Below are 13,621 nucleotides of genomic sequence, written 5' to 3' on the forward strand. Positions count from 1 at the left end.
GTAGTCACATCCACTAAACTTCCAGGTGTGAAAAAGGGAAGATACTCAGGGGGTATGCTAATTTTCTATAGAGCAGACCTAACTCACTCTATTCAATTAATCAAACAGGAACATTTTACATCTGGCTAGAAATGAATAAGGAAATGATCTCAACAGAGAATTGTTTTGTCATTTATCCCCCCAGTACAATCCCAATACTTTAATGATGACAGCGACGCCATCCTAGAGGGGGAGATCAACCATTTCCAGGCCCAGGGACATGTACTAGTTTGTGGCGACCTAAATACCAGAACTGGACAAGAACCTGACACTCTCAGAACACAGGGGGACAAACATCTACCTGGAGGTGACAGTATTCCATCCCAAATATGCCCCCTAGACACAACTATGACAAAACATCCAGGGTCACAACCTGTGGCGGCAGGTAGCCTAGTGGTTAGAGCGTTGGACTACTAACAGAAGGGTTGCAAGATTGAATCCATGAGCTGACAAGGTAAAAATCTGTTGTTCTGCCCCTGAACAAGGCAGTTAACCCACTGTTCCTAGGCATTGAACATAATAATCTGTTCTTAACTCAATTGCCTAGTTAAATAAAGGTAAAATAAATAAAAATTAAACAACTACTGCAGCTCTTTCACACGATGGGTCTGGACGTAGTCAGTCAGGCTTCAAGGAGTAATGCTGTTGAACCGAAAATTAGAAAACACTAAACAAAAAATATACACATGATAACTACAAATATAAACTATTAAAGACTACCAGAACCAACTGGATTCTCCAATTACATTGAATGAACTACAGAACAAAATACAAACCGTCCAACCCAAAAAGAAGTGTGGTGTTGATGGTATCATAAGTAAAATGATCAAATCTACAGTTGAAGTAGGAAGTTTACATACACCTTAGCCAAATACATTTAAACTCAGTTTTTTACAATTCCTGACATTTAATCCTAGTAAACATTCTCTGTCTTAGGTCAGTTAGGATCACCACTTCATTTTATGAATGTGAAATGTCAGAATAATAGTAGAGAGAATTATTTATTTCAGCTTTTATTTATTTAATCACATTCCCAGTTGGTCAGAAGTTTACATACACTCAATTGGTATTTGGTAGCATTGCCTTTAAAGTGTAACTTGGGTCAAACATTGCAGGCAGACTTCCACAAGCTTCCCACAATAAGTTGGGTGAATTTTGGTCTATTCCTCCTGCTGTAACCGAATCAGGTTTGTAGGCCTCCTTGCTCGCACACGCTTTTTCAGTTCTGCCCACACATGTTCTATGGGATTGAGGTCAGGGCTTTGTGATGGCCACTTCAATACCTTGACCTTGTTGTCCAATTTTGCCACAACTTTGGAACTATACTTGGGGTCATTGTCCATTTGGAAGACACATTTGCGACCAAGCTTTAACTTCCTGACTAATGTCTTGAGTTGTTGCTTCAATGTAGCCACATAATTTTCCTGCCTCATGAAGCCATCTATTTTGTGATGTGCACCTGTCCCTGCTGTAGCAAAGCACCCTCACAACATGATGATGCCACCCCCGTGCTTCACGGTTGGGATGGTGTTATTCGACTTGCAAGCCTCCCCCTTTTTCCTCCAAACATAACGATGGTCATTATGGCCAAATAGTTCCATTTATGTTTCATCAGACCAGAGGACATTTCTCCAAAAAGTATGATCTTTGTCCCCATGTGCAGTTGCAAACCGTGGCTTTTTTACTGCGATTTTGGAGCAGTGGCTTCTTCCTTACTGAGCGGCCTTTCGGGTTATGTCGATATAGGACTCGGTTTACTGTGGATATAGTACCTATTTCCTTCACCATCTTCACAAGGTCCTTTGCTGTTGTTCTGGGATTGATTTACACTTTTAGCACCAAAATATTTGTATCTCTAGGAGACAGAACGCGTCTCCTTCCTGAGCGGTATGATGGCTGTGTGGTCCCATGGTGTTTATACTTGCGTACTGTTGATTGTACAGATGAAAGTGGTACATTCAGGCATTTGGAAATTGCTCCCAAGGATGAACCATTTTTTTCCTGAGGTCTTGGCTGATTTCTTTTGATTTTACATGATGTCACGCCCTGACCATAGAGAGCCTTTTTATTCTCTATTTTGGTTAGGTCGGGGTGTGACTAGGGTGGGTAATCTAGGTTGTTTATTTCTATGTTGGCCTGGTAATGATTCCCAATCAGAGGCAGCTGTTGATCATTGTCTCTGATTGGGGATCATATGTAGGCAGCCATTTTCCCACTGTGTTTTGTGGGATCTTGTTGATGTGTAGTTGCCTGTGAGCACTTCATTTACTTCACATTTCGTTTGTGCTTTATTGTTTTTGTGCATTTCATTCAATAAACATGTGGAACCCATATCACGCTGCGCTTTGGTCCGAATGTTATTACGATGATCGTGACAGAAGATCCCACCAAACCAGGACCAGGCAGTGTGCCCAGGAGGAGAAGGTATCCTGAGCTTGGGAGGAGATCAAGGAGGAGAAGCTATCCTGGACTTGGGAGGATGTCATAGGAGGACACGAAAGCTTTCCTTGGAAGCAGACGCAAGGAGATAAGGAAGGCCAGCGACGATGACGGGGTTTGCGGCCACAACTAAAGCCCAAAAAACTGCCCCGAATTTTTGGGGGAGGGGGGCACACGGGGTGGTCGGCGGAGCCGAGGAGTGAACCAGGACCAGTCTGGGAGAAGATGGAGAAATTGGAGGAGAGTGAACGGAGAGAGTCAGAGACCATCATTGAGTTGATGGAGAAATTGGAGGAGAGAGAAATGAGAGAGTTGTTGTGTTGGTGTATGATGTACGACATTCGCCCTAAGGAGTGAGTTATCAGTTTGATGCCACCTGAGTCAGGTCTCCGTTCTCGTCCTGAGGAGCGTGCTATCAGTCTGGTAAAATCTGTGCCGGCTCCACGCACCAGGTCTCCAGTACGCCTCCCCAGCCTTGTACGTCCTGTGCCAGCTCTCCGCACTCGCCTTGTAGAGCGTGACACCAGTCCGGTGCCATCTGCACTGGTTTCACGCATCTGGCCTCCAGTGCGTCTTCCTAGTCTGGTATGTCCTGTGTCAGCTTCCCGCACTCGCCCTGAAGTGCGAGTCACCAGTCCGGTGCCACCTGTGCCAGATCCACGCATCAGGCCTCCAGTGTGCCTCCCTAGTCCGGTACATCCAGTGCCCGCTCCCCGCACTCTCCCTGAATTGCGTGTCCCTAGCCCGGTACGTCCTGTGCCTGCTCCTCGCACTCGCCCTGAAGTGTATGTCACCAGTCTGGTGCCACCTGTGCCGGCTCCACGCACCAGGCCTCCAGTGCGCTTTCTCAGTCTGGTTCGTCCTGTGCCTGCTCCCCGCACTCAGCCTGAAGTGCGTGTCACCACTCCAGAGCCTCCGGCGACGGTTCACAGTCCAGAGCTTCCGGTGACAGTTCCCAGTCCGGAACCTCCTGTGACGGTCCGCGGTCCGGAACCTCCTGCGACGGTCCACGGTCTGGAACCTCCAGCGACGGTCAACGTTCCAGGAACCTCCAGTGAGGGTCAACGATCCGGAGCTTCCAGGCAGGGCGTCCAGTCCCACTCCATGGCAGGAGCTTTCCTCTGCACCGATGTCCAGGCCAGGCACAGTGTTCAGCCCGGGTCCATGCCTGGATCCGCGGAATGAGCGGGTTCTTTGTTCCGCACCAGAGCCGCCACTGATGCTGGTGGAGCCGCGAGCTGAGTGGGTACTTCGCTCCGCACCGGAGCCGCCACCGACACTAGATGCCCACCCGGACCCTCCCCTATAGAGTCAGGTTTTGCGCCCGGAGTCCGCACCTTTGGGGGGTTACTGTCACGTCCTGACCATAGAGAGCCTTTTTATTCTCTATTTTGGTTAGGTTGGGGTGTGACTAGGGTGGGTAATCTAGGTTGTTTATTTCTATGTTGGCCTGGTATGGTTCCCAATCAGAGGCAGTTGTTGATTGTTGTCTCTGATTGGGGATCATATTTAGGCAGCCATTTCCCCGCTGTGTTTTGTGGGATCTTGTTTATGTGTAGTTGCCTGTGAGCACTTCATTTACTTCACGTTTCCTTTGTTCGTTCTTTAATGTTTTTGTGCGTTTCATTCAATAAACATGTGGAACCCGTATCATGCTGCGCTTTGGTCCGAATGTTATTACGACGATCAAGCAAAGAGGCACTGAGGTTGAAGGTAGGCCTTTTAATATATCCACAGGTACACCTCCAATTGACACATATTATGTCAATTAGCCTATCAGAAACTTTCAAAGCCATGATATCATTTTCTGGAGTTTTCCAAGCTGTTTAAAGGCACAGTCAACTTAGTGTATGTAAACTTCTGACCTACTGGAATTGTGATACAGTGAATTATAAGTGAAATAATCTGTCTGTAAACAATTGTTGGAGAAATGTATTTTGTTATGCACAAAGTAGATGTCCTAACCGAGTTGCCAAAACTATAGTTTGTTAACAAGAAATGTGTGGAGTGGTTGAAAAACAAGCTTTAATGACTCCAACCTAAGTGTTTGTAAACTTCCGACTTTTATTTTTATGTTTTATTTTTATTTTACCTTTATTTAACCAGGTAGGCTAGTTGAGAACAAGTTCTAATTTGCAACTGCGACCTGGGCAAGATAAAGCAAAGCAGTGTGACACAGACAACAACACAGAGTTACACATGGAGTAAACAATACACAAGCCAATAACACAATAAACAAGTCAATGACACAGTAGAAAAAAGAAAGTCTGGGCCTCCCGGGTGGCGCAGTGGTTAAGGGCGCTGTACTGCAGCGCCAGCTGTGCCATCAGAGTCCTGGGTTCGCGCCCAGGCTCTGTCGTAACCGGCCGCGACCGGGAGGTCCGTGGGGCGACGCACAATTGGCCTAGCGTCGCCCGGGTTAGGGAGGGCTTGGTCGGTAGGGGTGTCCTTGTCTCATCGCGCACCAGCGACTCCTGTGGCGGGCTGGGCGCAGTGTACGCTAGCCAAGGTGGCCAGGTGCACGGTGTTTCCTCTGGCGCATTGGTGCGGCTGGCTTCCGGGTTGGATGTGCGCTGTGTTAAAGAAGCAGCGGCTTGGTTGGTTGTGTATCGGAGGGCGCATGACTTTCAACCTTCGTCTCTCCCGAGGTGATGTCTTTGTATTGGAAGGTTAGGGAATAGCTTTCTTTTAGGTGGTTGTAGAATTTAACGGTTCTTATCTTGATTTTGATCATTAGCAGGTATTGGCCTAAGTCCGTTCCTCATGCATTATTTGGTGTTTTAAGTTGTCCATAGAGGATATTTGAATTAGATGTTTGTCTCATTTTGTGAAATCTTAGTTGGTGAGCAGACCCCCGACCTGGGCAAGTATCTCACACAGTATACAGAGGACTGATTATTGAAAGGTGTGATAGACTGATATACAGCAACTATTTTTTATATTCTTCAAACTTGTCCCCTGAGGAGAACTCTGATGCCGTCTATAATTATGTATAACCTCTGTGGTAACTGGTACCTGTACAGGGTACCCAATGTTATTAACCGCCAGGCTACCTGATGCCTTTGACTACTTAACTTAAGCTTTCTGCCTTGTATGTGAATCATTCATATTACAATGATTTTAAGTCTATTTGCCTTTGATAGACAATTCACAGACATTTCTTGGCCTTCCTACTACTGCAACTCAACTATAGTCTCCTGCATATTGTTAAATCATCTTTATGCTTAATATTAATTGCATAGTCTTTATGAAGGTCTCATTTGAGGTACAGTGCATTTGGAAAGTATTCAGACCACTTTACCTTTCTACATTTTGTTACATTACAGCCTTATTCTAAAATTGATTCAATTGTATTTTTTTCATCAATCTACACACAATACCCCATAAAGACAAATCAAAAACAGGTTTTTATAAACGTTTGCTAATTTGGCAGAGATTACAGGCTCAAGTCTTATTGGGTATGATGCTTGGCACACCTGTATTTGGGGAGTTTCTCCCATTCTTCTCTGCAGATCCGCCTCAAGCTCTGTCAGGTTGGATGGAAAGCGTTGCTGCACAGCTATTTCCAGGCCTCTCCAGAGATGTTAAATCAGGTTCAAGTCCGGGCTCTGGCTGTGCCACTCAAGGACATTCAGAGTCTTGTCCCGAAGCCATTCCTGCGTTATCTTGGCTGTGTGCTTAGGGTCGTTGTCCTGTTGGAAGGTGAACCTTTCTCCCCAGTCTGAGGTCCCGAGTGCTATGGAGCAGGCTTTCATCAAGGATCTATCTGTACTTTTCTCCGTTCATCTTTCACTCAACCCTGACTAGTCTCCTAGTCTCTGCTGCTGAAAAACATCCCCACAGCATGATGTTCCCACCACTATGCTTCAGCATAGAGATGGTGCCAGGTTTCCTCCAAACGTGACATTTGGCATTCAGGCCAAAGAGTTCAATCTTGGTTTCATCAGATGCGCTAACTCCTAGCGGGCTGTCATGGGGCCTTTTACTGTAGATTGGCTTCTGTCTGGCCACTCTACCATAAAGGCCTGATTGGTGGAGAGCTGCAGAGATGGTTGTCCTTCTGGAAGTTTCTCCCATCTCCACGGAGGAACTCTGGAGCTTTGTCAGAGTGACCATCGGATTCTTGGTCACCTCCCTGACCAAGGCCCTTCTCCCCCGATTGCTCAGTTTGCCCGGGCAGCCAGCTCTAGGAAGAGTCTTGATGGTTCCAAACTTCTTCCATTTAAAAATTATGGAGGCCACTGTGTTCTTGGGGACCTTCAATGCTGCAGAACTTTTTTAAGAGTCTTCTCCAGGTCTGTGCCTCGACACAATCCTGTCTCTGAACCCTACGGACAATTCCTTAGACCTCATGGCTTGGTTTTTGTTCTGACATGCACTGTCAACTGTGGGGCCTTGTGTTCACAGGTGTGTGCCTTTCCAAATAATTTCCAATCAAGTGAAATGACCACAGGTGGACTCAAATCAAGTTGTAGAAACATCTCAAGGATGATCAATGGAAACAGGATGCACCTGAGCTCAATTTAGAGTCTCATATAAAGGGTCTAAATACTTTTTTTTTATTTGTTTATTTGTTTTCACTTTGTCATTATGGTGTATTGTGTGTGGATGGATGATGAACAAAATGTATTTAATACATTTTAGAATAGGGCTGTAATGTAACAAAGTGTGGAAAAAGGGAAACTGTCTGAATACTTTAAAAATGCACTGTATACAATATAGCCTAGATGATAATTATTACTTCACTACACATGCAGACACACGTCCGTACACACACACGTTTAATATTTCATATTCTGGTCCCCACATAATAGTTAATCATGTCAACACACACACACACTCTGGGGCCTCTGTCCAGACTTGTACCACCTGTGGCTTTGCCTCAGGGAACCCCTTGTGTTCTTCCAATTGATCTAGGAGTCTTCTGACCTTGAAAAGCTCTGTGGACTGCTCTCTGTATAAGAAAGACCGGCAGCTAGTTCCAGGACGAAGTATTTCTCTACAACTCTCCAGTGCACTAGCCTCCTTGACTTGAATGCTAAGAGATTATTGAAATGCAGAGCTGACTTTTATTCCTCTCTGGTTAACCTTCTGACCAGACTCTGTGAGCAGGTTAACTCTCTGACCAGACTCTGTGAGCTGGTTAACCTCTGACCAGACTCTGTGAGCTGGTTAACCTCTGACCAGACTCTGTGAGCTGGTTAACCTCTGACCACTCTGTGAGCTGGTTAACCTCTGACCAGACTCTGCGAGCTGGTTAACCCCTGACCAAACTCTGTGAGCTGGTTAACCCTCTGACCAGACTCTGTGAGCTGGTTAACCCTCTGACCAGACTCTGTGAGCTGGTTAACCTCTGACCAGACTCTGTGAGCTGGTTAACCTCTGACCAGACTCTGCGAGCTGGTTAACCCCTGACCAAACTCTGTGAGCTGGTTAACCCTCTGACCAGACTCTATGAGCTGGTTAACCCTCTGACCAGACTCTGTGAGCTGGTTAACCTCTGACCAGACTCTGTGAGCTGGTTAACCTCTGACCAGACTCTGTGAGCTGGTTAACCCTCTGACCAGACTCTGTGAGCTGGTTAACCCTCTGACCAGACTCTGTGAGCTGGTTAACCTTCTGACCAGACTCTGTGAGCTGGTTAAAACTCTGACCAGACTCTGTGAGCTGGTTAACCCTCTGACCAGACTCTGCGAGCTGGTTAACCTCTGACCAAACTCTGTGAGCTGGTTAACCCTCTGACCAGACTCTGTGAGCTGGTTAACCCTCTGACCGGACTCTGTGAGCTGGTTAACCTCTGACTAGACTCTGTGAGCTGGTTAACCTCTGACCAGACTCTGTGAGCTGGTTAACCCTCTGACCAGACTCTGTGAGCTGGTTAACTCCCTGAACAGACTGTGTGAGTTGTGGAGTGGTCCCCATACAGCTCAGTTTTAGGGTGGTGTTATTAAAGTAGGAAGGAATGGGGATGAAACACTATGCATATCAGTGCTGTGTTTCAATAGGAAGGAATGGGGATGAAACACTATGCATATCAGTGCTGTGTTTCAATAGGAAGGAATGGGGATGAAACACTATGCATATCAGTGCTGTGTTTCAATAGGAAGGAATGGGGATGAAACACTATGCATATCAGTGCCTTGTTTCAATAGGAAGGAATGGGGATGAAACACTATGCATATCAGTGCCTTGTTTCAATAGGAAGGAATGGGGATGAAACACTATGCATATCAGTGCTGTGTTTCAATAGGAAGGAATGGGGATGAAACACTATGCATATCAGTGCCTTGTTTCAATAGGAAGGAATGGGGATGAAACACTATGCATATCAGTGCCTTGTTTCAATAGGAAGGAATGGGGATGAAACACTATGCATATCAGTGCTGTGTTTCAATAGGAAGGAATGGGGATGAAACACTATGCATATCAGTGCCTTGTTTCAATAGGAAGGAATGGTGATGAAACACTATGCATATCAGTGCTGTGTTTCAATAGGAAGGAATGGTGATGAAACACTATGCATATCGGTATGGTGTTTCAATAGGAAGGAATGGTGATCACACTTTCTCTCCCTCTCTTCCTCTGTCTCTTTCTCTTCTTCTCTCTCTCCCTCTCTCTCTTTTATAGCATTGCTATGGGGGTAGGTGTCAGACAGACAGCTATCAGGACCATGGGAGTAGGTGCCGTACAGACAGCTGTCAGGACCATGGGGGTAGGTGCCAGACAGCCAGCTGTCAAGACTATGGGGGTAGGTGCCAGACAGCCAGCTGTCAGGGCCATGTGTGTAGGTGCCAGACAGACAGCTCTCAGGTCTATAGGGGTAGGTACCAGACAGACAGCTGTCAGGACCATGGGGGAAGGTACCAGACAGACAGCTTTCAGGGCCATGGGGGTAGGTGCCAGACAGACAGCTGTCAGGGCCATGTGGGTAGGTACCAGACAGACAGCTCTCAGGTCTATGGGGGTAGGTACCAGACAGACAGATGTCAGGACTATGGGGGTAGGTGCCAGACAGCCAGCTATCAAGACCATGGGGTTAGGTGCCAGACAGACAGCTTACAGGGCTATGGGGGTATGTGCCAGGCAGCCAGCTGTCAGGGCTATGGGGGTAGGTGCCAGACAGCCAGCTGTCAAGACTATGGGGGTAGGTGCCAGACGGACAGCTGTCAGGGCCATGTGTGTAGGTGCCAGACAGACAGCTCTCAGGTCTATAGGGGTAGGTACCAGACAGACAGCTGTCAGGACCATGGGGGAAGGTACCAGACAGACAGCTTTCAGGACCATGGGGGTAGGTGCCAGACAGACAGCTGGCAGGGCCATGTGGGTAGGTGCCAGACAGACAGCTCTCAGGTCTATGGGGGTAGGTACCAGACAGACAGCTGTCAGGACCATGGGGAAAGGTACCAGACAGACAGCTTTCAGGGCCATGTGGGTAGGTGCCAGACAGACAGCTGTCAGCGCTGTGGGGGTAGGTGCCAGACAGCCAGCTATCAAGACCATGGGGTTAGGTGCCAGACAGACAGCTTACAGGGCTATGGGGGTATGTGCCAGACAGCCAGCTGTCAGGGCTATGGGGGTATGTGCCAGACAGCCAGCTGTCAAGACTATGGGGGTAGGTGCCAGACAGACAGCTGTCATGGTCTTGGGGGTAGGTAACAGACAGACAGCTGTCAGGGAAAAAGGGGTAGGTACCAGATAGACAGCTGTCAGGGCCATGGGGGTGGGTGCCAGACAGACAGCTGTCAGGGCCATGCACACACTCAAGCTAATGTCTCAGTTTTCTCCATCATTACACTAATGTCATAGCATTCCAAATGACCGTACGCTCTCAAACAAACCAAATGTTGTTTTGAACAGTTTACTTTGTTTCAAATTCACTTGTATTTCTGCCTCATTTTTAGACAGTCACTGTGCATCGTTAATTGCTTATCTTCCATAGAAAAGATTGTGTAAGTACTTTGACAAAGGCAGTATCTCATCAGTCTCAGTTAGTGACTACTTTTTCTAACAATATGATGGTCATTATGTTTGGGAGGAGCTCATAAAAGCATGTGACTTCAGGTGATATTTTGTTGTTCGATCTCTGTCTCTCTCTCTCTCTGTCTTTCTCTCTCTCTCTCTCTCTCTCTCTCTGTCTCTGTCTCTGTCTCTGTCTCTCTCTGTCTCTCTCTCTGTCTCTCTCTCTCTCTGTCTCTCTCTCTCTGTCTGTCTCTCTCTCTCTGTCTCTGTCTCTCTCTGTCTCTGTCTCTGTCTCTGTCTTTCTCTCTCTCTCTCTCTCTCTCTCTCTCTGTCTCTGTCTCTGTCTCTGTCTCTCTCTGTCTCTCTCTCTGTCTCTCTCTCTCTGTGTCTCGGTCTCTCTCACTCTGTCTCTCTCTCTCTCTCTCTGTCTCTCTCTCTCTCTGTCCCTCTCTCTCTCTCTCTCTCTCTGTCATTACTTCCTCATGTGATGACAAAGGGAAGAGAAGAGTAGAGGAAGAGAAATGGAACAACAGAGCTCCAAAGAACAGGCAATAGGCAATTTACCTTGAAATAAACTAACTCTCTTGGAGAATTTTGAGAGAAAACAAACTGTGTGTGTGTGTGTGTGTGTGTGTGTGTGTGTGTGTGTTTGTGTGTGTGTGTGTGTGTGTGTGTGTGTGTGTGTGTGTGTGTGTGTGTGTGTGTGTGTGTGTGTGTGTGTGTGTGTGTGTGTACATGCTTGGTACCCAATTTTTAGCTCCATTGTTGAGAATATCTCTACTTTTACATCATCTTGATTCAGTCATTTGACTAAATATCCACAATTAGCTTGTTTCTATGACCCCAAAAATGATGTATATCCTATTTGACTACATTTTCCCGTTTTAAATACATCTACATAATTTAAATAAGTCTACAACATGGAAATAATACCATGCAATGCCACCCAGTACATAACTATTTAAGTAATACGTCAATCTGTAACTTTCTCTCAATGCGGAATTGAACTGTGCTTTTCTTAGTCAGATTTATTTGGTTTCTATGCATTTCTGATGACAATATTCCATAATGACAGCTGCTCAGTAGGGTGTTGTCAGGCTCATTACAACAGATGCTGCCTCACAAATGGCACCCTATTACCTACATAGTACATTATGGGCCCAGGTCCAAAGAAGTGCACTATATAGGGAATCGGGTTCTGTTTGGGACATACAGAACATGGAACCAGGCAGTGCTAATCACTAATCCCTCTTGGCCTGTTCTAATGGTTCTAATGCTTCATTAAAACACGGTCTGACTGACTGACTGACTGACTCAGAGAGAGAGAAGGATGGAAGGAGGAAGGGGGGCGGAACTGAGAATCATCAGCCAAAATTACACTCACTCTGTAGGATAGTCTATCATTAGCGTAAATACAGGCTAGTCTATGATTACAAATGTAGTCTAGTCTAACATTACCGTAAATATAGGCTAGTCTATGATTACAAATGTAGTCTAGTCTAACATTACCCTAAATATAGGCTAGTCTATGATTACCGTAAATGTAGGCTAATCTATGATTACCGTAAATGTAGGCTAGTCTATGATTACCGTAAATGGAGGCTAGTCTATGATTACCGTAAATGTAGGCTAGTCTATGATTACCATAAATGGAGGCTAGTGTATGATTACCGTAAATATAGGCTAGTCTAGAATTACCTGAGGGGGGATGCTAAACTGACATATGGAATTGTTTTGAGATGGTCATACTATGGATCATTTAGTTATTTCTATTAGAATTTAAGGGCCGCTTTAGGTATGAAAAAAATAATACAAATAAATAATTTGATAATAAATTGATTTTGGCCTTTACTTCTATAGCCCATAGACACTGACTGATTAACACATTGATAAATGGCAAAAAGGACAGTAAAATAATGAATAATTAGAAACAAGGTTTTGAAGTGTCTGTCCTAAATCTAGGAGATATAAAAATAACTCAATAAATAAGGATATGCTTTTAACACATATTTAACACCTTTTTTTGGATAGGCACAAAACTACCTCCATACTTCCATTAGTTTTTTAAAACTGGTACCGGTTACCTTCAGAAGAGTCCCATGAGACACAGAGAACACCATGGTGGTGATTCTTCAGATGAGTCCCATGAGACACAGAGAACACCATTGTGTTAGAGCCAGTCTCCCCTTTTCATTTAGTGATCATTATTGTTTTAAGTCAAACTGCTCGGACGCTACAGATGTTTTAATCATGGTCTGACAAACATTTCTCTAGCTCTGCCACCTTTCACCACAGATGGTTTAATCATGGTCTGACAAACATTTCTGTAGCTCTGCCACCTTTCACCACAGATGGTTTAATCATGGTCTGACAAACATTTCTCTAGCTCTGCCACCTTTCACCACAGATGGTTTAATCATGGTCTGACAAACATTTCTCTAGCTCTGCCACCTTTCACCACAGATGGTTTAATCATGGTCTGACAAACATTTATCTAGCTCTGCCACCTTTCATCACAGATGGTTTAATCATGGTCTGACAAACATTTCTCTAGCTCTGCCACCTTTCACCACAGATGCAGAACTGCAAAACTGGTGGATTGAGACGCATCCAATGCAAAATAAACTGATATCTCTAGCTTAAACTGAAGGATTTCATGGGAAATGTTTTGTTATGTAACATAAATTGACATACCTGTGCGTCAATCGACTCTAGGGGGTTAGCTGAAGAGAGGTTGCTAACTGCACAATTAGCATTATGTATAGAAACTCCATGGAAAATACAACACTATCGCTACAAGGTCATTAAACATTGCAACATAACTAACTCAATCCATCTGTTACAGCTTTGTAATAAGATAAGATCACTCACAAATCTATTGCTGAAGAAACCAACTCCACAAGAATATAATGAAATGCTCCAGTATATACTGAATACTCTCACTCAAAGGCCTGTATTTTGTGAATAGGTTGTGAAGGTACTGAATACTTAGCATATTTTGTATATAATCTTCATGGTACACGATAGCTGTGTGAAAAAACACAGCAACAACACTGATTACATCCCACCTAATAAGAGGTGCTCACACAAACACAAAATGTAATTGTATTTATTTTTTATTTAACATTTATTTTTAACTAGGCAAGTCAGTTAAGAACAATTATTTTATTTATACAAATGCAGC

General features: G+C 45.0%; 1 protein-coding gene across 1 annotated transcript; it reads left to right on the forward strand.

The window, feature by feature from the left end:
* The first annotated feature begins 2,847 nt into the window (after positions 1–2,847).
* On the forward strand, positions 2,848–3,663 carry LOC139365865 (uncharacterized). The gene has a single exon (XM_071102926.1). The coding sequence runs from the start codon at positions 2,848–2,850 to the stop codon at positions 3,661–3,663; it is 816 nt and encodes a 271-aa protein (XP_070959027.1).
* Positions 3,664–13,621: the final 9,958 nt, after the last annotated feature.

The sequence above is a fragment of the Oncorhynchus clarkii genome, chromosome 14 (genome assembly GCF_045791955.1).
Source record: "Oncorhynchus clarkii lewisi isolate Uvic-CL-2024 chromosome 14, UVic_Ocla_1.0, whole genome shotgun sequence".
Lineage (NCBI taxonomy): Eukaryota > Metazoa > Chordata > Actinopteri > Salmoniformes > Salmonidae > Oncorhynchus > Oncorhynchus clarkii.

Bases quoted from the DNA above. Each gene is read 5' to 3' on its own strand.
- LOC139365865 (XM_071102926.1), top strand. From the start codon at position 2,848: ATGCCACCTGAGTCAGGTCTCCGTTCTCGTCCTGAGGAGCGTGCTATC.